Source organism: Corvus hawaiiensis, chromosome 4, assembly GCF_020740725.1.
Source record: "Corvus hawaiiensis isolate bCorHaw1 chromosome 4, bCorHaw1.pri.cur, whole genome shotgun sequence".
Lineage (NCBI taxonomy): Eukaryota > Metazoa > Chordata > Aves > Passeriformes > Corvidae > Corvus > Corvus hawaiiensis.
In genome coordinates, this window is record NC_063216.1 from 68,256,347 (window position 1) to 68,280,267 (window position 23,921).

At 37.5% G+C, this 23,921-nt stretch overlaps 1 protein-coding gene across 13 annotated transcripts in view; it reads right to left on the bottom strand.

The window, feature by feature from the left end:
• Positions 1-23,921, bottom strand: part of MAGI2 (membrane associated guanylate kinase, WW and PDZ domain containing 2) — a 727,751-nt gene that overhangs the window by 64,690 nt on the left and 639,140 nt on the right. For 7 of the 13 annotated variants that reach the window (XM_048300656.1, XM_048300644.1, XM_048300651.1 and 4 more), the window contains 5 exons: positions 23,053-23,242; positions 12,787-12,828; positions 7,546-7,637; positions 1,454-1,646; positions 384-470 (listed from right to left, as the gene is read on the bottom strand). In XM_048300656.1, coding sequence (XP_048156613.1) covers positions 384-470; positions 1,454-1,646; positions 7,546-7,637; positions 12,787-12,828; positions 23,053-23,242 — 604 coding nt within the window. The remainder of the gene's footprint in view (positions 1-383; positions 471-1,453; positions 1,647-7,545; positions 7,638-12,786; positions 12,829-23,052; positions 23,243-23,921) is intronic. The other 6 variants (XM_048300648.1, XM_048300654.1, XM_048300645.1 and 3 more) reach the window with 5 other exon arrangements.

Here is a 23,921-nt window from a genome sequence, read left to right on the forward strand (position 1 = left end):
TAGTGAGAAATTCCCATGAAATTAATTGGCCTGATGTATTAGTATGGCATTTTTCAGTCACGCCCAACATCAGCAGTTTCAAATTTTTCCACAAAGCTTATGTTGTAACACACCACATTAAAATCCTGTTCAGCTCCTGAAATGCTTAAACATTGATGAGCTACATGCTACATTCCCTGGTGTGGCATTCTCGAGGCCCAAGAATAACTTCAGGTGTTTTACCAGCCTGCTTCATTGTCTGCACCAGGAGCCCAGGCTGGCTATCAGACCCTCTAATATTGAACGAGCAGCAGCAAAGGCTGGCATCCACTCTGTGGATTTTGCTTGCAGTGTGTACAGCGGCTGACCCGGCAGAGGTGCTGGCGGCGAGGACTCGGCATTACCTTGGTTATTGGCCATTTTCCTCGCGCTGGGGGAGCTGCGAGGGGGCGTCGCACCAGGCGCAGGGGCACCTTTCTGGCTGGAGGACTCTGGAGTCAGTAACAGAAGAAAGTCAGTCCTGCGGGAGCACGGCTGGCAGGGAGCTGCACTGCCGCAGTGGGAGGGGGACTGCGAAGATGAATGCGAGTGGGAGGGCGGCTTTTTGGCACAGGAGCGAAGGGGAACGGCGCAGGCAGCGACAGTGCATCTAGGGCACGGGCAGGCAGAAGACAGGACAGGCTGGGAATGTGGTTTTGCTCATTTCTGGTACCTCAGTGAAGTGTACTCACCAAAAGTGTTTTAAAAGTTCTTAAAGAAACTTCTTTCCTCTAGCAATCAAAGGTTGTAATGGAAGGGCATCAAATTCTCCCATTAAAGCTTTAATAGATGCTATCACACATTTTTCAAGGTTCTGATGTTTTAGCAATTGAGACTGAGCTAGTCTAAATGTCTAATTTACTACAAATACTTCATATTGGTTTAGGGTAATTTTCTGAATGTTTCTGCTTGACAGAAGAATCTGGCCCTGTTCCTAGGAGCCACTTGTGCTCCAGAGAAGATTTTCAGCCAGCTTGCATTGCAGTTTGATGGGAAATTCCAGATGACATCAGTGAGACCAGAAATGGGCTTTTAATACATACAAGAGTGAAATGAATTCCTGCCCTGAACAGTTAACAGTCTTTGAGCCTTTCTCTTATTGACATAGGCAGCTCAAATGGCTTTAACTTAGGTGAATGTTTAGTCCGAAAAGTGGACAAGAGGAGACAGCACAGACCAAGACAGCATGGAACAAATCCAGAGCACTTTTGATCACCACACCAGGGTTGCCAATATGTTTCCACTTCTGAAGGGAACAACACTCAGCTGTAGTACTTTTTTCAGAGAAACAAGGGACACACATTTACAATTTTTCTTTCCTCAAAACGACACAAACATTCACTTTGATTTCCTCTGTTGTTTTTTAAACAGCACCTGTTTGTGCTGCCAGCATTGGGATCTGTTTTTCCTTTCACCTTTCCCAGTCTTCACTCACCCGTGGGTAGCACCTTTCTCCTCACAGTAAGATTCACTTGCCCATTTCGGGCAGCGTTATGCATAAGATCAATCACATATCGGTGGGTTTTGCCGGCCACTAGAATCCCATCTACATACACCAGCTCATCACCAGGATGGAGACGACCATCTCGGTCTGCCGAGCCCATGGCAATTACTGCTCCGATGAGAATCTAGGCAGCAAAGAAACAAAATCCTGTCATATATTGCACTGAGCCTCCAATTTAGTGACATGAATATTGCAGTGATTTTCCCTTTCTTCTGAAATTAATCTAGTCATTTAGTACAGATGAAGAGATCTTCGTGTGTCTGAAAGCTGTGCTTGTCCTCTTGTGGGTATGACTGAAGGTGTTTCCTCGCCTTTGGTAAGAAGGCAAGGTGTTTCCTACCTGCATAGGAGAGATACACCAGACAATCCTAATCTGAGTTCTACTTGATATGTTCAAATAAAGATAATTTGTCTCTAAGGAGTGCGAGTTTCCATAGACTATGTTATGCAGAAGACCTAAACAGATTAATTCCATGTAAGGATTTTTTGACTTAAAATTAGCGAGTCTGCATACTTCTTGTCGAAGGTTCTTCACTGCTGTGTGATTTAAACACGTGGAGTAATATACCTGAGGTCAGCAGTGGAAGTGACCCCACTACACAGAGTGTGCTTTGGGACTCTTTAGGGGAAAAGAAGTACCGTATTAAATGTTGTTACTCGTAATGAATGATTGCTTAGGTTGTGCTTGATTAAAATGGAAAAAAGAGGAAAAAATGTCAGCTTGCTCTGAGCAGATGTTGTTTTCCCAAATCAACACTTAAATGTAGTTTGTATGGGACATATAAACTAGTAAAAAATCTGTCCAAAACCTTTTAATGACTTTCTCCACTTTCTATGCAGATAACTTCACATAATTTATTAGAAGAAGAGGTATATATTCTCCCTGTGGAGTAACTGGTAGAAGCGTTGAGATTGATTCAAACAAAACCTGCTTTCTTTGAAAGAATATTAAAGCATTCACAAAGCATGTTCCAAATTTTTGTTCCCATTTTCAGTGTGAGAGTGAGCACAAAATGATGGATATGACATGCCATGACAATCTGCTTTAAATAATAAAAGACAAAAGCTTTGAAACATTGCTTTTCATAATGAATTGCAAAGGATAGATGTGGTAGTCACACAGGCGGGCTTGGGGTTTTTTTGTGGTCTTAGCTGCAGAGTTGCAAGTATCTCTGCAGAGTGTTTAAATGAAACCCTGCATGGAGCCTGGAGAACTTCCTCCAGTTTTTATCCTCTCTTTGGCTTACTTTTGCTTTCAAAACTTAGCAAAGAGAGAACATGATATGGCTTCTTCCTGCTTTCTGGTATTCCTGGGATTCTGTTAAGCAGTGCCAGGCTGAGTGGCTAGAGAGGCTGTTTCAGGTTCTCCATTCTGTTCTTCAAACGGTGAAAGAATATACCTCAAAGTTTTGGAAAATACTTTGTGCAAAATTCAACTCTGAAATATGTATTTATGCTCCTTTACTGGACAGAAGAAAAGCTCTCCAAGGCTGGGTTTAGCTAGATCTCCACAAAGTATTCTCAAAACGTTTGAGAATTAGGTGTCTCACATGAGTAAGAATTTCTTCCTAGTTATTTTGGGAAGAGATGGGTGATAATCCTCTGCATCTTGGTAGATTGTAGGGACTGGCTTCCTCCTTTGGTTTTATTGAGCATTTGCAGTTTCTCCATAATTGTCTAACAAAATATTGAACAATTTGTGCATCTTTAACCTTTGGAAAAACACAAATGCAGATCACAGCATGGTAGGTCATCAGTATACATAACAAACTGGAAATAATCTTTCTAGTTCTGACTAATTAAGTAATTATTGCTGATATCTCACATGTCCACCATGGAACGTGACTGTGCTACTCATCTCAGTGTTGGACTCCTAACATAAGCAGCAGAGTCATATTTTAAGCACTTCAGATAGGTGTGTTTGTTGAGATGATGGCCACCATACCTGTTATTTGGTATATTTAATAGCAAGAATAACTTAATTTTCCTACTTATTCATTTTCTGTGTCTGAATTTCTTATCCAGTATCTGCTCTTATTTCATGGCTGAGTAGGTGCCATAATAGTTATCAATTCTACATGTAAAACACAAATTGGAAAAGTATATATCAGGATTATATTACCTCTGAAATGCAGTTTTATACTGGCATGAGATTGCTTTGAATGTGTGAGGAAAAGGAATGTAAGCAATTAAGACTGTGTTGTAGAGAAAAAGAAAAGTTTCTCATATTGTTTGAGATTAAACATGAGAAATTCTGGGTTAGGGTGACGGTGGCAGAGCATAATCTGAAATTAAAGCCTGTGTGTATTAATTTGTCCAGGTTAATCTGCTTTGATACTGACTTTTTGATTCTTGGTAATTATTAGAATTTGTATTTTAGTTTCTCTGAATACAACACAGTAGGTTCACAGGCACATAGCAAAATTTAAGTATATACACATAAGAGGTGATTCACCTAATTTTGAGTGTCAGGGATGTCTAAATCCAAGCTAGTCATCTGAACTCTGTTTAATGGTGCTATAATAGGACTTCCCAAGGCATGGTCTTAGCCTAACATTTTGCTCTATGGATATCTAAGTCTTAGAAATGCAGAAAGATACTTAGAATGTGTCTTGGCTTTGATAATAAAAAGAATACAGAATACATCTTACAGACATTTTTGAGAAAAATCCCAGTCCATCTGTGTTGAAAAGGTAAAACTCTTAGAGAAATTATGTGTATGTTCCTGTGATTCTGAGTCTGAGGTGCAAAATAGCTCTCCCCTTTGGGACAGCAATTTGCAACTTCAGTAAAATTCCAATTTATGTGTTTTTGCAACCTTTCAGTAGTATTATAATTCCATAACAGAGACAGATTATCCCTAAATCCTCAAATTACTGGGAGATGTGATAAATAGCTGTTGTAGTGCAGTATTATAAGATTTGAGAGGTGATTGGAACTGGAACAACCCACAGTCTTGAAACTTCTGAATAAATTTAAGGACTTCCTTTCAAAAGCATTTTTATGCTTACAAATATGGAAAGTGGAGTAGTACAGCAGCACTTTCCTCTTCTAAGGTGCCAGGTAGCTGATATAACTAGAAGGAAACTAAGCTACAGTCCCTCTATAGTGTCAGTATTATCCTTCTAAAATAACTTTATTTGGATTCTACTTCTTTGAAAAAGTTATTGCCTTATGGTGAAGAATCCATATTCCTTTTTAGAAATCAAACCACAAAGACAAAAGCTTCCTTTTGTTCTGTGTTACCTGACTGCACAGCAGGAGAGCTGAAATAAAAATTTCAAAGTGTCTCAGTTCTTATTTCATAGGAAAGGCAGGGGTTTGGAGAACAGGCAAAAACTGCTTCTCCTGTTCTGGAGGTGAAAGGAATGGGAGGCTGCAGGTGGGCTGTCCATGGGGGAGCAGAGAAGCAGTGGAGGAGAGAGAGCAGAGTTAAGAAGTCTTGTACTTTGAATACAAAATAGAGGGACACTAAAAAGAGTACATCTGTTGTGTTTATTGGTGTTGAATTTGAGCAGTGAAAACAAGAAGATGGACAACAACGAGGGAGTGGGAATTGAAAACTTCAGCACTGCAACACTTAGTTCTGAGAAGGTGCCTTTTTGCCTTGTACAATCCTCAGCTTCAAGTCAGGGTCTTATTAACTCCTGAGGACTTTGAGAAACGTTTGCGAAGAGACATAAAGCCCATTGGATTGATAAGTCCCAGGGAAAAATGCTTTTGTATGTGCAAACCATGAAATAGAGATAGCAGCCTTGAGGCTAAGGGCACGCTGGGAGCAATTGTTCAACAAGCCAGTGAAATGTGTTAGAGGGTGGTTCACAGAGGGCAGTGTTTTTGGTCCTGCTCTCCAAAAATAGCAAGGTGCTTGTCTCTGCACTTGGTATCCAGCTATGGCTCTTTGACTTTGGACAGTAAAGTCAGGTCAGTCCTTTGCTGAAGAGACACTAGAAGGAGCTTATCCTCTGTAACACTTCAGTGCATAATGCATGTAGCTGCAGGGCAAAAGGCTTGTTTCAGATTTCCTTTCTATTGGATTGCTGAGCAGAGACTCAAGTCTCTCACAACTCCAGCATGTATTATGAATATGAACTATCAGAAACTCAGATATTCTACATGAGTTTTTTCCTTAGTCCTTTAGGTTGAAATAATTCAGTTTTATATAAATAATCATCTTTTAGATAAAGCATTTGAGCTGCACTTTTCCCCATGAGATTGTCATAAAACTCCAACAAGCAGAGCCAGTCAGATGCTTAGTCTGTGACTGCTTAATTATCCATTTGTAATGAAAAACGCACTAAAGGAGACACTAAGAGACACTCTCACAAAATACTGAGCAGCCTTGTAGCCAGGGATATGTTCCTGGGAGATAGGAAATGACATTAGACATTACTGTCCAGAGCAGGTAGAAGGAGACTTCCAAACCTTCATAGAATAACAGAATGGGTTTGGGTTGGAAAGGAAAAATCCTCTAGTTCCAATCTCCCTGCCATGGGCAGGGACACCTTCCACTACACCATGTTGCTCAAAGCTCCATCCAACTTGGACTTGAAGGTAGTGCCTTTCTAGTGCCGTTTGCTCACAGTATAAAAAGATAAAATGGAACATTTCCGCTAACACCTAACAGATTTCCTTTTTGGCTTCACCCAGTAGGTGTGCTTTGAGAACTTATACTGGCTGAGCCATCCAGAAGGGACAGGAAAAATGCTTAGTTGGAGAATGTGCAGATGATGGCTCAGTGGCCTTCTTTTATGTGCACTGGGACAGGCACACTGCAAGTGTAGAGGATGAAGCAGTGTTGTTTTGGAGTCCTTCTCGGCAGCTGTACTTTATATTTGCAAAATCATTCAAAATGCTTATTCTAAACTAGACTGCATTTCAAACAGCATTTGAAGCATCTTTTTTCAGAATACACTGCATTCTTTTCTTTTTATGGGAGACATCAGTAAACTATTAAGATTTATCAGTACTTTGACAGATGTTGACAATTTTAAAATATAAGAGCTTCTTTGTTTCTCAAAGCCATGTGCTGGTTAACCTTAAGGCCTGAGTGAAAAATATACTATTCTGTATTAATTTGAATATGGAATATATAAATTATCAACTAGGGAATATACAAATCTAATAATTAATTATACATTATCTCAGAAATGTGGTAAGGAAGCAGGACTCAGACTGTGCTTAAAATTGTGATAATAAAACACTATCATTACTGACTTGAGATTAGTCCCAGCTGTCAAACTATAGTTACACCATCGAGTTTTTTCTGAAGGAGTACTAATTATGCCTGCTCTCAAAATTACAGCATTTAGATAGACCAGTAATTTATCAAAATGTGTACACATTTGTGGTGTCTCATGCACATTTGACCCTTATTTTCTGAGCTTCTACAATGTTTCTTTAAAATATTGTGTGTATGGTTTATTTTATATTATATTTTTTTAGCAAAACATCTATGTTCATTTTGTTACCTGTTATTTGGTTACAGAAGTGTCTCCCTCCTAATGGTATAAAGCTATCAGTTTTATGCCTGGTGCCTCCCATGATGTTGTCATCTAACCTGGAACATTGACTATCACTCCCTGGTGAGGTTTTCTGTTTCTAGAAATAAACTGCATTGTTGACTGTGTGTTTTAACCTTATGCATACATTTTGCATGCAAGTTGCCTACTGTGAACATGGTTATAGATAGTCTTACATAATTGGATTTTTAGAATCTTCTGCTTAAACTTGATTTTGGAAAGTCAAGATTAAGAGATGCCAGATCACACTCTGCAGTAATGAGATGAGTGATGCTCTGTTTCTACCTTAATGCCTTCTTATTCTAACTTAATTTACTGTGACATCTTTTAGATGTGAACAACCTGAGAGTTCTGTCTTTTTCTATGGATGAATAAAAGTAATTTTACTTATAGCCTTAACATGGTGTTCATTTGGGTTCAGTTATGTAGTAATATTTTTCCGACCTTTACACAGATTATAGAATGTGGAAGGAAAAGGAAAATCAGGAAGAAATAACTCACAGGCTGTCCAGGCTCATCTCCTCCCAGGATCCTGAAGCCAAACCCAGACTCCATTCTCCGAAGGTGAACATCCAGCTCCTTGTAATCGGGACCTGGTTTAAAGGGAAATCCCACTGAGCAAAGTATTTTGGTCTTATCTTGAGAGTTTGCACCAATTTCCCTCCCACCTTGTGTTCATTGCATGTGACTAATGGCATCCTGGTTGGAGCTGGTGGAAACAAATGGGCCACAGACAAGGAGGAGAATTGAAAATGTAGGTGTCTCTTGGAGGATGATTATGTTTAGTAGAATAAACTAAACCAAACTAGAATACATTCACGGAGGAACAGTATGGAAAAGTCTGTCCAAAATACAGGTTATAAATATGTCTTCCTAAAACTGACTGTATAATGGACTGCTGTTCATCCACCTCTGGTGCTTAATTTGTCTTTTCCTTGCAGTTCATTAAATCCTATAAAGAATAAACTGAAATGGGAGAGAGAGATACATCAGTCCAACTCACAAAATATGAAAATCATTACAGGCCATTTAAGTTCCAAACACAGATATGTATATGTATATATATATGTCTTTTTATGTAATGTAGCTTTTGAATATTCCACTTTCAGGTAATACCCTCAATAAGGAGTTTTGATGAAAATTATCATTAGAAACCTCTCAGTCTCAGTGTTTAAACTGAAAATATTTCAAATATTATAAAGTAAAACCGTAAGCATTCAGAGGACTAAGAAGTTGTCTGTTGTGTCACTTTGTCATCATGCTCAGAGATCCTTTAGGCTCATCACCTAAAGCAGTGATTGACAGGAATGGTCTTTTCTATGAATTGCACTCTGGTGTATACATTGTGACACAAAAGCTTCTGGTCAGTGTCAGCTTGTTGCTGACCCCAAGAGAAAAAAGGGATGATAAGGAAGATTTCAGCAAACTGCTCATAAGTCTCTCCAGTTGTGCCTTGTTCCCTCAGTATGGGAGGGATTACAGATGGCTGAAACATGGTACTTCAGCAGCTCTCACTTACAGATCTCCCCTCAGAGCCATCAGTGGACACCTCATAAACTGCGGAATTGGGCACATCCCAGGTGTAGTCTGGGATTAAAGCCTAATTTGTTTCAGTCAGGTATTGCAAAGACAGATACAGAATGACATGCACTGGCTCTATATTATGACCGTGCAATAAAAATCCTCTGTAAACAGCAGCATAGTGCATTATTTCAACAATCTATATTGGGGAAAGTGAGACTGAATCACAAATATTTCAATTGGTAAAATAAAAGTATTACCTTTCCCTACCAACTTGTTTCTCATATAATTGAGAAGGCAAACCCAAACAGAACCAGTTTATTATACTGACTTTTTCAATTTATTTGATGGGTCTCAACACTAAATAAAGGAACAAATGAAGTCTCTGTGTGTACAGTATGTTAGCTTAATGCAAATAATTTAAAAGTTTGAGAGGCAAAGGAATTTCAGATGAAAGAAATACTTTACCTGGTTTGCTGTGCCTGCAAGTGTGGTGATAAAACGCAAAGGCAGCTGGAAAATTCCTCTGCTCCTGCTTTTTAGCATCTACACACAAGGATGGGGCTTAGCACTAGGGAAACAGCTTTGTAGATAGACACAGTGTAATCATCATTTGTACCCCAGGTTTAACACTCAAAGGCACTGTCTCCAGCACTCTGTCACAAAATGAGCACTACCTTTGTTGTGCACAAGTGAATGAATATGCACAGTCGGGAATACAATACAAAAGTATAAGAATGTCAGGTTGTGAAGAACGCTTGCTCTGGCAAACTGAGATGAAAACGTCCCTCAAATAAATTGACAAAGCTGATTCAAACCAGTGTTGGCACTAGACTCCAAAATAAGGGGTACTATTTCTTTTTTAAAAGAGGCTGTTTTTCTACCCATTTAGAATGGAATAGGTAAGCCATGTTGACCATGAAAAAGTTTAGGCTAAAAAATACTGTATAGGGGCATACTTTTCTATGAGCCCTAACACAGTTTGGAAGCCTGTGGATTAATTGACTGTGCCACAATGCTCATTCAGAAGAGCCCTCCTTCCTAAAGAGTTGGAATTCTGTGGAGTCCATTGCCTGCCAACTCTCACCAGGCCACTGAAAACTGCTTTTAAAAAATAATGTTATTTTCTGTCCCACTAAGGAAGCAAAACACAGGACTGGAAAGGATCCCTGGGTCATCGAGTCCAGCTTCCGGTTACTGCAAACCTCTGCAAGCCAACAGCACACAGACCTTACCAGTAAAGACATTGGCAAAGAAGACACTGGTAACTGAGCTTGTTTGTGGCCTTTGTCACTAGGTCACCTGCCTTGCAGTAATATCATAATATCACAGTATCTCCGGTGACTGACTGGTACACAAACGCGTTTGCTGGGTATTTCAGCTTTCATGTTGGGTATGATATGACTCCATTGGCTGCACTGATCACCTTTCCATTGCTCTGGAGACAGCTACGCCAGATTACTGAGTTTACATCTCTGAAAGTAGAGCTGACTTCTACTCTTGGTTTTTGTGCTTAAGTGATTCTTGAAAATAAGACAGAAGACTTAATGCAAGGCTCTTCAATAATATTACTCTTTCAGCTCAGAAACTGTTCTTTTAGTAAAATTGCTTAGCTGCTTTCTATTCATTTGTCTTTACATTTCATGCTAAGCACTGTCTTTTGCAGGCTAATATGGAAATGTTTCAATTATAACTGGCACTTTGTAAAATGCAAAGTATAGATTAATTAAGCATGTACCACTTGTTTGGTGTAAAAAATCAGTTACCAGGTTAGTCCAACCAACAAACTTTTGCTAAACTCCCTTTGCATAGTTCTCAGTTTATCTCCATATTGGCAGTTAGTCTTGATCAACAATATGTTCTAAAGCCTTGCTGTGGCTGAGAACCTTTTTCTTATTTCTGGAAGACAGGTAAGTTGTTCACTATTTTGTGCTTTTCCTACAGGAGCTCATGTTTGGTAGATTTACTAAAAGCCCTAATGATCATGTGGCAGCAGTTTCAATATTCCTGAATATACATTGATTAAGTATTCTTACCCATGTAAATGATTACATTTCATCCAATATTCCTCTAGTGCCTGCTTCTCCAGGATTCTGGTACTTTTTTTCTTACAAAGGATTGCTAGATAGACTAAATTTTGTGTTTTCTTGCTGGAGCAGATTTTCAGTTGATCATACAGATAAAATTGCCTGTACTTACAGAAAATGACACTCCTGTGCCTTGCAAAATACTACAAAGTGTTGGTTAATATAACTTCATTATGGAAAATGTGTTTTTTTGTTTTCTCTTGCTAACCTAGATCAGCACCTTGTGGTTCATGCCAAAGAAGAAGAGATGAATAGGCTTGCAGACAAGCCAGTACTGAATTAACACTGTCTTTTCCAATTTGCTTATCTTTCCAGTCAACTTAATGTATCTTAATGTCCTGTCTCCTACCAGTTTTACTGAGAGTTTCACCTTAAAGTCAATATTTTTGATCATGTAATATGGGTATTCTCTGACAGAATGACAATGCTCCCTGTCCTTCCTTGCCTCTCTATAGATTTATATTAGAAAAAGAACTTTAACTTGGCTGGGTAGTAACTTCATTCTCTCTTTTTTTTTCATAGTTATACCACTTTGTTTCTTCTTTTTGTGTGAAGGAAAACTTTTTTAACAGTTCATTTGGCCTGGAAGAAAAACGCTCACACCAATTCATTTTGCTAGGCTATAAAACCAGCTGGCTCCCCCATGAATTTGAGAATGGTATTGGACAAGCTGTGATCTGATCATTGCTGCACAGTGAGGACAGTAAAGAGCATTGGGAAATTCTTTCTGGTTCATGAACGATGGGGGATTTGCTTTAAATGTAATGGTACCAGAATAGATAGTTACTGAACAATAGTGAGCTCTCACAGGTGAAGATGTGATTATCAACTCCGAGCTACCTTTCTGCACTGTATTCATCTGAATAGCTGGGTGAACTACACACTGATAAGTATACATGCAGTTGTTTCTTAAATGTTGAGAAAATATATACCTGAAAATGATTAATTAATTTTCTGTGTGACAAGTTGAACAAGTGCTATGTGATTTTATAGTGATAAACCTGCTATTCAAGATGATCCTGTAAATGTTGATATAAATTTTTTTATTAAATCTCTTCTATATTGCAATTAAAGCAAAGTTGAAGTGCTTTGCTGTAATAATTTTACAGTCTTTCTGAGTGTATTCAGCTACCTACCGAAAAGAAAAAACTAATTTGGGCTCCTTTGCTGAAGATGGTGAAGATTTTTGTTTCATACAAATAATTGTGAATTGTGATTGACACAGAAGTACAGTAACTTCATCTGAGTTTCAGATGCTCTTGAAAGATGTGAAAAGCTTGAAAACAGTCATGGATCTGCTGGTCTGTAATGTGAGTAGCCTTTTAAAAAAACATACATATTCCCTCTTGATATTTATAGAGAGGAAAAGCTGGCAAATAAAAACTTCAGTTTGAAAATCATCAAAGAAAAGAAAAAAGAACTGGTGTGCTAACAGAGTTATTCAATGTATAAACCCTACTGGGTTATGCAAAACCAGTCCAATGCTATATTTAATTTAGGATCTCTGTCCAACTTGTGTAGGACTAGAAAAACTTTGATAGGATTGTCAAAACAGCCTTTTTTTGTATGGGATGCCTGTTTTAACTGTTCACTCAGCATGATCACACTGGGAAATCAAATATTGCTGTTTTTTAAAAAAGTCCATTGCCATTTTACAAGATCACTGTTGACTCAAACACCCCAAAAATCTCCTGATTTTTGAAGTTTTTGCTTTTACATATTTACAGCACAAGATATATGTTGAGCAAGGGAGCAAGGAACTGGTGATAGAGTTAAGAGAGAATTAAATTCAGATTTAAAAAAAATATTGCTTAATCTTAAATAGCATGAGCTATAGAGATACACTTTTATGCTAAAGAGTGAACACTAATAGGAAAGTACACATAAAACACAGTAAAACATAAACAAAAACTGGCTGAGGAAAAAGAAATACCTTTCCTTTGTCAAAATGCAAATCTATTAGAAAAAGTTTTGGAATAAGCATTCTACAACCCCACAAAGATCATACAAAATAAAATGGTGACTGGGTCGTCATGACTGGCCATCATCTGGAGAAATGATTAAAAAAAGAATAGCTAAAACATAAAATGAAGGATGACTAGTTTACAGAAAACAAAGGCTGAAGAATACTTGCCAGAGGAATCCGCTCGAAAACCAGTCCTGGGCAGCACTTGTTCTGAATAGGAAAATGGGGAATTAAAGGTGAAATACATTTCTCAAGTTATTTAAAGATGCAGCATCAATTTCTCTGCTGTGTTTTGAATAGCTAAAATGCATTTTCTATTTTTTCTTGTAATTTTGCTTTCTCCTCCTCTCCTTCCAGACTTTCCATGTGGTACATGTACATAGTCCTGCTAGATTAAGACCTCCCTGTCCATTTCTGTACAAAGTGAAAAAGATGGTGAGGTGGTAATGTCTCTTTAACACAGTGTAGGTTCTGATGAAGATAAAATTTTTAGTTTGGTTAAAACTGTGAAAAATAGTGACAATATTTGTGCTTATTCAAGTACAGCAATAAAAGGGGAAGTTTAATGGGTGTGTTTGGATGACTTGACCATGGATGACTTGACCCCTGCTTTTATACAACTCAATTGCAAAATGTCTTTTATCATCAAGAAGAGGAAGATTTTGCTAGAGGGAGGTATGTTGCCAATAACAACAACTGACTGTACATGAAGGTAAATGCACGTAAATCCCTTTAACATACTTTTTATGCAGGTAGCTTCAAAGTATTTGTAATTCAGTAGATGAAGTGCAGCAAATAACTGTCTTGTTTTCATATAAAACTACTTTGCTTGCATTAGAGGAATCTGGATGAGTTCATAGCTGAATTCAGTCATGCTTCCTTTGCTAATTTTGAAATGTTCTGAACAAAAATTTCTGTTTTATTATCTTGGTAGCATCCAGAGTGAACTGCAAAACATGCCAAACCAGAGGTGATTTCTATTGGCCTACACACAACAAAAGGGCAAATAAAGTATCCCATTTATGTGATTCTAAGCAAGAATACCATACCATGCACATTTCATGCTATAAAGGGGGTAAGGTCTTTTGCAACAACATTTGTAGGACAGTGATGCAACCTATGAGTATACGCTATCTTCCTAAGACAAAAGGGTGTGGTGAGAGACATAATACAGGATTTCCTCTGTGGGAAACTGTGCATCGCTTTGAAAGAGTTTGGACTAAAGCCACTTGCCTTCTGGTGGACTGCTTCCTAAAGGCAGCATGGGCTACAATGGCAGCAGCTGAGTAATTCAGAGTTCACTTGAGATAGTACTGAACTGGTTGTAGCAGGGCAAAGATATTTCCCAAAAGACGTCTCCCAGAATTGGAGATGTCTTAAAATTTTTTTGGTAAGGATATTTAGATAATAGCCATGACCTGTCCAAATGTAGGTCCACTGGCTGGGGAGATCTGTTCGGATTTGGTGTTCTTGTAGTATTTGTGTTTACTGTCTGCATTGAGTTGTGTTATGTGGGCTATGCTGTTTGACGTTATAGGTGGCTGCATGTCTTTACTTTGATGGTTAAAGGAGGCAATTCCTTCACACACTTCGGATTTTGTACAGTGATTTGGGATCCTTCAGGTGAGACATGCTATCTAAATGTAAAATATTCCACCAGCACAGCTCCTGAAAACCAAAGCCTTTGAAACTGATGCTGCTCCACTGCAAACTTGGAGAAATGATTTTTTTCAATCACAGCCCTTCAAGATTTTAATGGAATTCTTAAAAGAGACAAAATGATTTTAATATAGAGAAAGCAATTTCATCTTGATAGTCTCAATAAGCTTTTAGGTTTGAAAGCACACAAGCTTTTTCTCTTGGTCACTCAGCTAGAATTGCTCTTCAGTACTGCTGTAAGATTAGTTCATTCTGTGTTTCCATTTCTGCTTGCAGTCACTCTAATATCACCCAGAATTGGCCTCAAGCAGCAAAGTGAAAGAATCATCACCATTCTCAAACTGTAATCAGTTAGGGAACAACTTGCTCTGTTAAGACAGCCAGACATAGATTTTAGGTAAGTTAGCAGTGTCCTTTTTTGGGAACTGTTATTTGTGGTCTAGCAAAAGTGCCTGTCAGTGAGGTGGTTTCCTTCAAGGTAATCCCATGAAGTCTGATATGGCTTTTGTTCCTTTGCCTTGCAGAACTTCATGTGGGTTCTCACAGAGTTAATTATCATCTTGTAATCAACCATTCAGCACCTAGCATGTGTTTTCACTGTAGTTTAGGTATTCACACACACAAAACTTGGAGCTGTGCTACGCTGAAGATGATGAATCAAGCCTTATAGTTTTTAAATGTCTAATCACCAGAAAGATAAACCTAAGTGCAGATTTGTGTTTTTGGTAACCATAGGAAAGCAATGTTCATTTTAGGAAGAATCTGCTGTCAGCAGTATGGGTCTCTGTGCAGCACAGGATAATTGTGATAATGTCACTGACACTTTGGAAAACAAAATACATCCTCTAAATAGCTGTGCTCATATGACAAGCAAACTGTTAGCAAATAGTAGAAAACTTCAAAAGAAGACGGATCTTTGAAGAATGTTTAACACAGAGGAAGGGACTGAATTAGCACTGTCTTCACCTGTCAAATGCAGAGATAGTTTTTTCAAAACTCACCTAGTTCTGTGCTCAAAGACCCTACAGAAAAGCAATTTCCAACAGAGGAGGAAGGACTGCTGAGCCTTGTCCTCAGCTGAGCAGAATGCATGCCATTTGTGCACATCCTGGTGCCTTCTATCTGCTATGGATAAATTGAACTGGTAATTTTACCAGAATATTGAGAGACTCTAGCAAGCTTTGTTTTATAAAAATCTGTCAATTAGGTTTATAGGAAACTAACCTTTACACAAAGCAATTTGAAACTTTCAATTTATTTATTATTAAATTAATTTTGAAATTTTCTAAACTTTTAATAGGATTTTTAAAAATACGTTAAATGTCCTGCCTCTACCTTATTGGAAATGAGGCAGAAGAAGGCAATTTTGGAGACATCAGGACAAAGAGACAAGTCTACCCAACACTGCCACCATGAAGAGGCATTCAAAGTGCTGAAAGTTTTAAAATGATTACATAAGATTTCTGTATTCTCCCTATGATGCCTTTGGCTGAACCTCTGCAGCTGCATTGCCATGAGTAGTTGTAGTCTTTCACGTGAAACAGGAATGAAGTACTTACAAAGTAGAGCTTGGAAGTATAATAAAATACTTGTTAAATTCACTTATTTAATTTTTTTTAGATCAGCTAACCTGTCCTAGAACCAAGAATCAGGAAAGTAAATCTAAGAAATCTTCTGAACTGTTATTTGTATATATTTGTATATAACTGTAATCAGAACAAATCTCCACCATGGTGATGACTCCCTGTGCTCCTGAGAATGAGGATGCAGCTGTGCATTTTGAGAAGTCTTGCCATACATCAAGATTTGGGGTTGGAAGTAGATCCCTTCCAACCCAAACCATTCTATGGCAATCATTTTATGATTCTTTGCATATCAGATGAATGCAAAGCCAAGATTAATTTTGATATTAGAAGGCAGAACAGTAAAAAGTTTGCATACCTGCCTTCATGTTTAGTCTAAATTAAATTACACTCATAGTTTTTAAACTGAAAACTGTAAAATATTTGTGAAAAAAGACAAGCAATAAACAAGACCTGGTACATAATCCTGATTTAAATGAAACCAATGGTGAAAGTAGTGGGTTTGTTTTCTGTCAAGATACAGCCATAGGAGAACAATTCACCCACAATGTGACACAAGGGTATTTCTATTTGCACCACTGGAGCCACTGGTATTCTCTGGAGGAAGAATTATGTTGAAGAAAGGTAGGGATGGTAATATTTATTTTCCATATTCTGTTGTTTTCTGGATCGGACTTTGCTGAATGCTAAATACGTGGAACAAAACTAGCACGAGGGAACATTTATATTTCAGCATCTCAGTACTAGCCATGCTTTAGGCTAATAGAAGTTTCGCAAATGAGAAGAATGAGTGTGATTATGCTTCAATGTCCTTTCCAAAGCTGTGCAAGCAGCAGTTTGACACAGTTCATAGGCAATGCAGCACCCACTTGTCTCATGCACGTGCCCAACTCCCCTATGCCTACAAGGCAGTTCTCTTAAATTATTACTTTGACTTCTTAAGTTCACGCTTCCACTTTACAGATCAAAACCCATTTTTCTACCTTTTAGTAAAGTGTAAATTGTTAAAGAGACAGAAATACTGCATCCTTAACACTACCATCAGCTGTAAAACTGACACTTCATATTAGCAGAGGTCGTTAGGGACCTACTTTGCAATCCAGCAATCAAAATCATTTTACATCCATGGTACTGTGATGATGATATACTCATAATTCCATTTGAAAATGGTTTTGGTTTCACTGTCAGTTCATATAAGCAACAAATCCATTTTGTCATGGTGAGTAATTCTTTCTACAGTGACGAACAGTACAAAATCATTTGACATTAGTCTGCTAAATTTCCTCTCCTTTTATTAGATACCATCTCTTATTAAAAAGAAACGGTTATATTCATTTAGTAATATAAGTTCTTAGACCATCTACATGCTGTTGCTTGGGGTAGCAATAGATGCAAGGAAAACACCAACACTCACTGTTTGGAAATTGCTTTGAGAAATTCCCTTCCTATTCCTCAGCTGTTCATACTCTAGGTCAAGGAATAGTTTGATGATAAAACACCTTAATTAGCAATTTCCCAATACTTTTCTTTACTAAGTGAAGGCAGGCATGACTTACTGACATAAAAGGCACTAACTGGTGAATAGAAATATTGAAAGGTATGGTAAACTGCATACAAGGAAGGTTTGAAACTAGAACCTGATTTTCTTGCTTACCAAACCCTTTAACCATACAAACCCCCCTTTACACAATACTTCAGAATATTATGTATTTAATGCTATCATAGTTCAGCATATATATATATCTGTACACATATGTGTATACATGTATTTTAAAGCACCATAACCATAAAAATGAGCAAAAATGGGAAAAAATGTTGGAGACAATTTTTTTTTTGTCAGGAAAATCTGTCTGAAAAAAGTTGTAGTACCAATTATGTGAAAAAATTCCTTCAATTTTTAATATTTTCAATTTTAAGTTTAATTTTTAACTGTAGCTTTTCAGCCAACAAGCACTGGCAAGAAAATTCTGCTTAGCTGTAGACTATGCCATAAAACCCCTCAGGTGATAATGCATTCAGTTCTAGACACCTAATTTTTTTTTTATGTTCCGTGAGTATCAAATTTAGGAAACCCTGATTGCCTTAGTATTTTTCTGCAAGACTGATATTTTCAGAGTTACACATTATGGGTCAGTATAATGCTGTCCGACAAATCTTTTCTACTTTAATGCATATCTGTGCTGAAAACCTGCAGTGATACTCCAGAGGAAAGGTAGCCCGTGAATATGAATTGAAGTGCTTGTCTGTGACCCTTATTTCATGGTGGCTAATTATGCAAATACATTTCCTATTTACATATTTCACAGCTGTTGGTGAACTTTGTTTTTTGGTTCTTTTCCAATTTGTTTAAAACTCTGGCAGTAAAAAAACCCCAACATAAACCAGCATAAAACAGCAGATAGATTTGAAAGGGACGTGGGAAATTCAAAATACTGTGGTCAGAGGAGAAAATAACACGGGAGATTTTGAAGAAAGTAACCTTTGTCCTTCCAGTTAAAGGTGGAACTGTAATTGTTCAGATTTCACTTTCAATGAGAGCTTATCACTGGCTTATCTCATTCGTCCTACTGGCATTTCTGTGTCACATCACCAGCCTTGTCTACCACACTAACTGAAGTGTGGGTACAAATGTAACCCAATCAATGTAAAAAATGTTTTATTTTACTGCTTTCCTTAGAGGAATACAACCTCAAGTTTCTATTATAACTAGAGAAATATCATGGCACTATGATTCCCAACAGCTTTGTGACTCCTCATTGACTCATGTCTGCCTGCAGGGGTGTCTGAACAAAGGTTTTTATAAATTGTGAATCTACAATAAAAAGAGTTCAATATAAAATAGAAGATAGGATAAGGAGAGTTTATAAAAGCAAAAATTTAAAATTCAGCTGAATGTTCCTAATGATAACTCCAGGGCTCCAGTTACAGCTGCAACAATCTGCTGCATATGAAGTCATAATTTTGTCATTAATAGGAAGTTCCTGGTTTGATGTTCCATTTTCTAGCTTCTGTACCCAAACCTGGTTATCAGAAGAGTCACACTGTTGCTTACAATCTAACAGTTTTCTTGAGGAGAAAGGAGTTAAAGGTTTTGCTTAGAATTAATAGTAGGACAGAAAAAAGGAAAAAGTGTCCAGTTGAGAAAATAATGTCACAGCAGAAATTTAGGTAGGTTCTCTTCATTGTGGAGAAGAAAAAAGCAGAGAGGAGGGAAGAGAGTTAAAAAAACCCCCCAAAACTCAAAACAAAAAAGAAAAAAAAAGCAGAGAGACACAGGAAAGAAGGAAAGAAAGCATAAACCAATTTCCCTTTTTTTGCTTTTAAGCAGTTGTTTTAGATGATGTGGTAATCCTCCTCAGTCTTTGGAAAGCCCTCACGCTCCTTTTTTGGCTACTTGGAGCTTTGAGCACAGGTGATAGGTGACAGCAGAGGCTGGTGACATCTAAGAAGGAAGAGCTGACAGATCACAGCTAAGTCATGACAAACAATTTTCGAAGGTGCTATAACTTAAAAAATAGAGTAGCACTCTGGTTTTGTACTAATGCATTATTTGCTTGTCTCTATGAAACTCTTTCCCATGCAGAAGCAGTAGTGCTTTGTGATTCATATGTGATCATTACAAACCGAAATCCTCCCATCACACAGGGTCTTGCAGGTTCTTCATGTTCCTTAGGTGGAAAAACATTCCTGTAGAATGAAAATCATACTTTTCATTGAGACTTCCTGCTTGAAGCCCCTTTCTTGCTATCATTAGGTTGGGATGAGCTAGAGGCAACATGTCCATCTAGTTCTTGCTCTGCTTTGAGTCATGTTGCTTGTGCTCCTCACAGAGCTACACTGTGATGCATAACTTGCTTCACTCCCTCCCTTATTGGGAAGCAGGAGGCTTTTATGAAGTCCTGGTGAGTGCTGACTGTGGGGAAACCCTATGATAAAAAGCTCTGTAGAAATTCAGAGCTATAGAAGTAAAAAAATGAACTATTTAGTACCAGAGTTTTACTGTGAGGGAAACAAAAATCTTGCACTATTTTTTCCTTTTTGAATTTTCCAGGTCATGATTGTTCACTTCTCTGCCCTATTTTCAGAAGATGAAGATGAAAAGGTCTTGCCAGGATATAAGACAAAGTTGCTTTGAGATAAGAAGTACTTAAAAAACCCATGTAGCTGAACTTTTCCTGTGCACTTTTAGGGTATGCCCTTCCCAAAAATAACCAACCTGACACTGCCATATGGTAGGAAACTGTGTTGTCTTGAAACTCTCCCTCCTCTATACTCAAATTAGATGACAATTACTTGACTCAGTAATGGATTTCCTTCCTGTTGTTTCCCTCTTCAGGAAACAGTAGCACTATGTGGAGAATAAAAGCATTCAAAGGCTTGACAAATTGAATTTGCTAAAATGTGTGCTTATGGAATTCATGAAACAAAAATGTCAGGGAGAATAGAGATCTTTGGAGGCAGCTATTTATAAATAAGGGATATGAATGAATGCAGACAAGATCTGGTTGGGAACTGTGGAATCAAATCTTAGAGAAAATGTTGAAGGCATAGCGGTGTAAGAAGATAAGGAATTTAAACTTCCAGGATTAGCTGGAAGATGGGACACTGCAGGAAATCTAGGACGAGGTTACTGCAGTCTTGCTTTCCATCTCTCACTTTCTTGTTTTGGACCTAGCAGCTTCATGATTTTTAATTCTTAGTTTTTCTAGGCAGCTGGATGAAAAAGTCTTGCATACAGTTTCCAGTTGCCTCTTGGACAGAACTCAAATGCAATTATACCATTTAAACACAGGCTTTAGCATAACTCCAACCTACGTGTTAGAAGCTCTTCCTGTGGTGAAGCATATACTCCTTAACACAGTAGATTATATAAGTAAAAGATAAGAGTTCATGTCGGTCAAAGAAGTGCTCAGAAAACTTAAGAAAGCATTCATGAATAATAATGAAGCACTTAATTATTTCATTGAATGGTGTAATATATCTTGTAATGCAATATATAATCTTCTGGGGTGTAAGTGAATCTTTGTTGTTGACATGAGATCTATATTCCCACATTTTTATGAAGGGAACACATGGATCCAGCCTATATTGGGGATCAGGATGAAAGAAGATACTATATTAATATGTATCTCATACGTATAGATGGTATTTATAAAGTTTTCTTAATTGTCTTACTGAGATATTTATTTAAATGCAGGAAGTCTGCACTCTTGGCTTGATGAATTTAACCACAGAAGATGGTTCTGACTGTTGAGTGGAAAGTACAGATTTTTGTTAAACTACTTCACTTCTAAAAGCTACTGATATGAGAAATGATTATTTGCAAAGGGTTCTCTGTTCGTTAGAGCTCTATACGAAGCTAAGAGTTTTTTCAATAGAGGTACTGAACTAGATAAAATCCTTGCTAACTATGGAATGGATTATTTTCCTTCTAATTTATCGTATACCAAATTCTATCACTTCGGGGAATAACACGTCAGCTCAAGCAAGTCTTTTTATTTATTTATTAGTCTAGCCCTTAATGCACAAGAGAAAGTGAAAGAGGGAGATGTCTGAAAACTACTTCCGATCTTCGCTCAAAACTAGTCCTACTTCTTTCAAACCTATTTGGCCTACTCCACACAGTATCCTGATCCATACTTCAAAGAGTTTTAAAATTTCAAAAATGATAGTCTCTTTTTGTACATTGCCTTGAGAGTACCAGCCAGCATGGGCTACATGGTGTTTGTAAATATACTGGAAAGTTTAGTTTCTATGCCTAACAGTTTATAATTGAAGATTAAATACTTTTTACAGGGGTCTAAATAAGTTCTCACATCCGTATTTAGGGTGACTAAGATACCTGGTATTCCTCAAAAAAGCCAGCAATTTATTTAAGTACATAGATTTAAATTTGGGATCTTAATTTCAGGCACTTATTAAATAAACAGAAAACCTCAACAACTGTCCCCCTCAAAAAAAAAAAAAAAAAGAAAGGTCTGGTTTACGCAAAGTGACTTTAAGGGTGACAATCTATACTGAAAAGTGTTCCACTAATAGGATCAGTGTGGCAGAAGATGGTGGCACTGGCCACAGTGGCAAAGAACTGAGGAATATGAAATGCAACTTTGAGACTAGATTAGGGTTTACTTGGAGTTGATGTAAAATGAACTCTGCTGTTCCTCCAGCATATCCATTCTTGTGGGGACTGGGAATACCAAAGCCAAAGAGGAGATGCTGATGCTGTTACTAATATATGAGGGCCAAGGCAAGTAAGAATGGTATCAACCCAGTGTTTGGGGCAATAATGTATTTTCTTCAGACTATCCCTTTGCATGCTGAAGAAATTTGAACATTCCCGGTCTCTGGGCCTAACTAATATTAATGGGCTGGTCTGGATCAGCTCCAATATTTTATGCATAATTGATAACATATTTTTGTCTATAGGCTCAAGTAATTTATAAAATTAGTTGAAAGGTGGCATGTGCAAGTAATGGCAGTGGTGAAGAAGCTTTCAGTAAAAAAGTCAATTATTTTAAATAATTGATCTTAGTAAGTGCAAAGGCTGCAGACAATTTAGAACAATATTTTTAGCTAAAATGTTCTTTACAAATGGAGTAAATAAGTCTAGGTCCTTCTACTCTTGTGAAAAATATGTGATATATTTCCAAAAACAAGAGAAATTAAATCAAGATGAGCATCTCGTTGCTCAGTACTATTTTGTATAGGTCTTCAAATAGTACTTTGTGCTATGGATTACTTTCTAACTACCAAGGACAATGTGAAAGCTTGTCAAAGACATTTTTATAAAAGCAAATAGATTTGAAATTTCTTTACTAAACATCACTTTGAAGTGAAAGTAGGTGAAACTTTTTTCATTGATAAATTCACATCTTCCTATTGGTTGACTATGAAAAAAAAAAGCGCAGTAAAATGTGGTGGCACGTACACCGTGCTTCATCAAGGATTTAATAGTCAACACTCTGAGATCAAAAATATAAGAAAAAGAACACCTATGAAAGTCAAACATAAGAATCTAGGCAAGATCTAGGAAAATACATAAGTGTAAAGTTTTTGAATAATTTACAATGGTCTCTATTTACTGGAAAGAAATGTAGTTTCTTTCTTTAAATTACAAAAGATAATTACAGGAAACTATAGGCAAAATTTTAAATACTAAATGGTCAGCAGGGTCAAGAGAGCTTTCACTTACGCCTACTTTCATAAATAGCTCTTGATTTCTCATACAGCTCATATGGGTCAGGTTTTCGTGGATCAAAGGCCTCTGTTGAATCAGGAAATGAACTCCTGTGAAGAGTGGGTGGGTAGGGAATATTCTGTGGCATCGCTGGAGCAGACACACTTGTTTGAGGGCTGCCTTGATTCTCCCATCGTTCCATCATCTGGAATGAAAACATACAGAGAATAAAAATGAAATTTTGCAAAAACTGTAGCTTCCACAATGAAACCAAAGACAGTGATTTCTATTGAAGATGTGTTTTGTAAAAATAGTAAATCCATTTGCTATCTTTTGAAATGAAAGGTGTGTGTTGTGCTGTTTATAAAATGATTTGGCTAAATTTACATATTAATTTGTTGCACATGGCAAGATGTTATTTATTGCAGGTTAGATTAGGCCCAGCATTGCCTCTGAAGCATGTGGAGTGCCTCTCACAGAATGTGCTGAGCTACTGGAAACTATTTGCTAAAGGTGGAATCTGTGGGTTTGTGAAGACACAGTTATGAGATCATCAAAATACAAGGTAGTGCTTAACAAAGAAGGGACAGACTGTGTAGCAAGTGAATGACCTTAATGCTGTATCTTCTGAGAATGCATGAAAATAACTAGCTGCCCAGGGGGAAGTAGATAACTGTAACTGGGAGCACAATTTACAGCTTCAATTGAAGATTTAAAAAACCAAAACCAAAAGAAAATCAAAACCAAAGAGAAAATTATTACAGCATATATTCAAGTATCTCCTGTTCAAAAAAACCCCACTAAATTTGCGTTATACAACCAAGTTTCCAAGCACAGGATAAGGCTTTCAAATCTTCCAGATCATTTACAGGAAAGAAGTACAC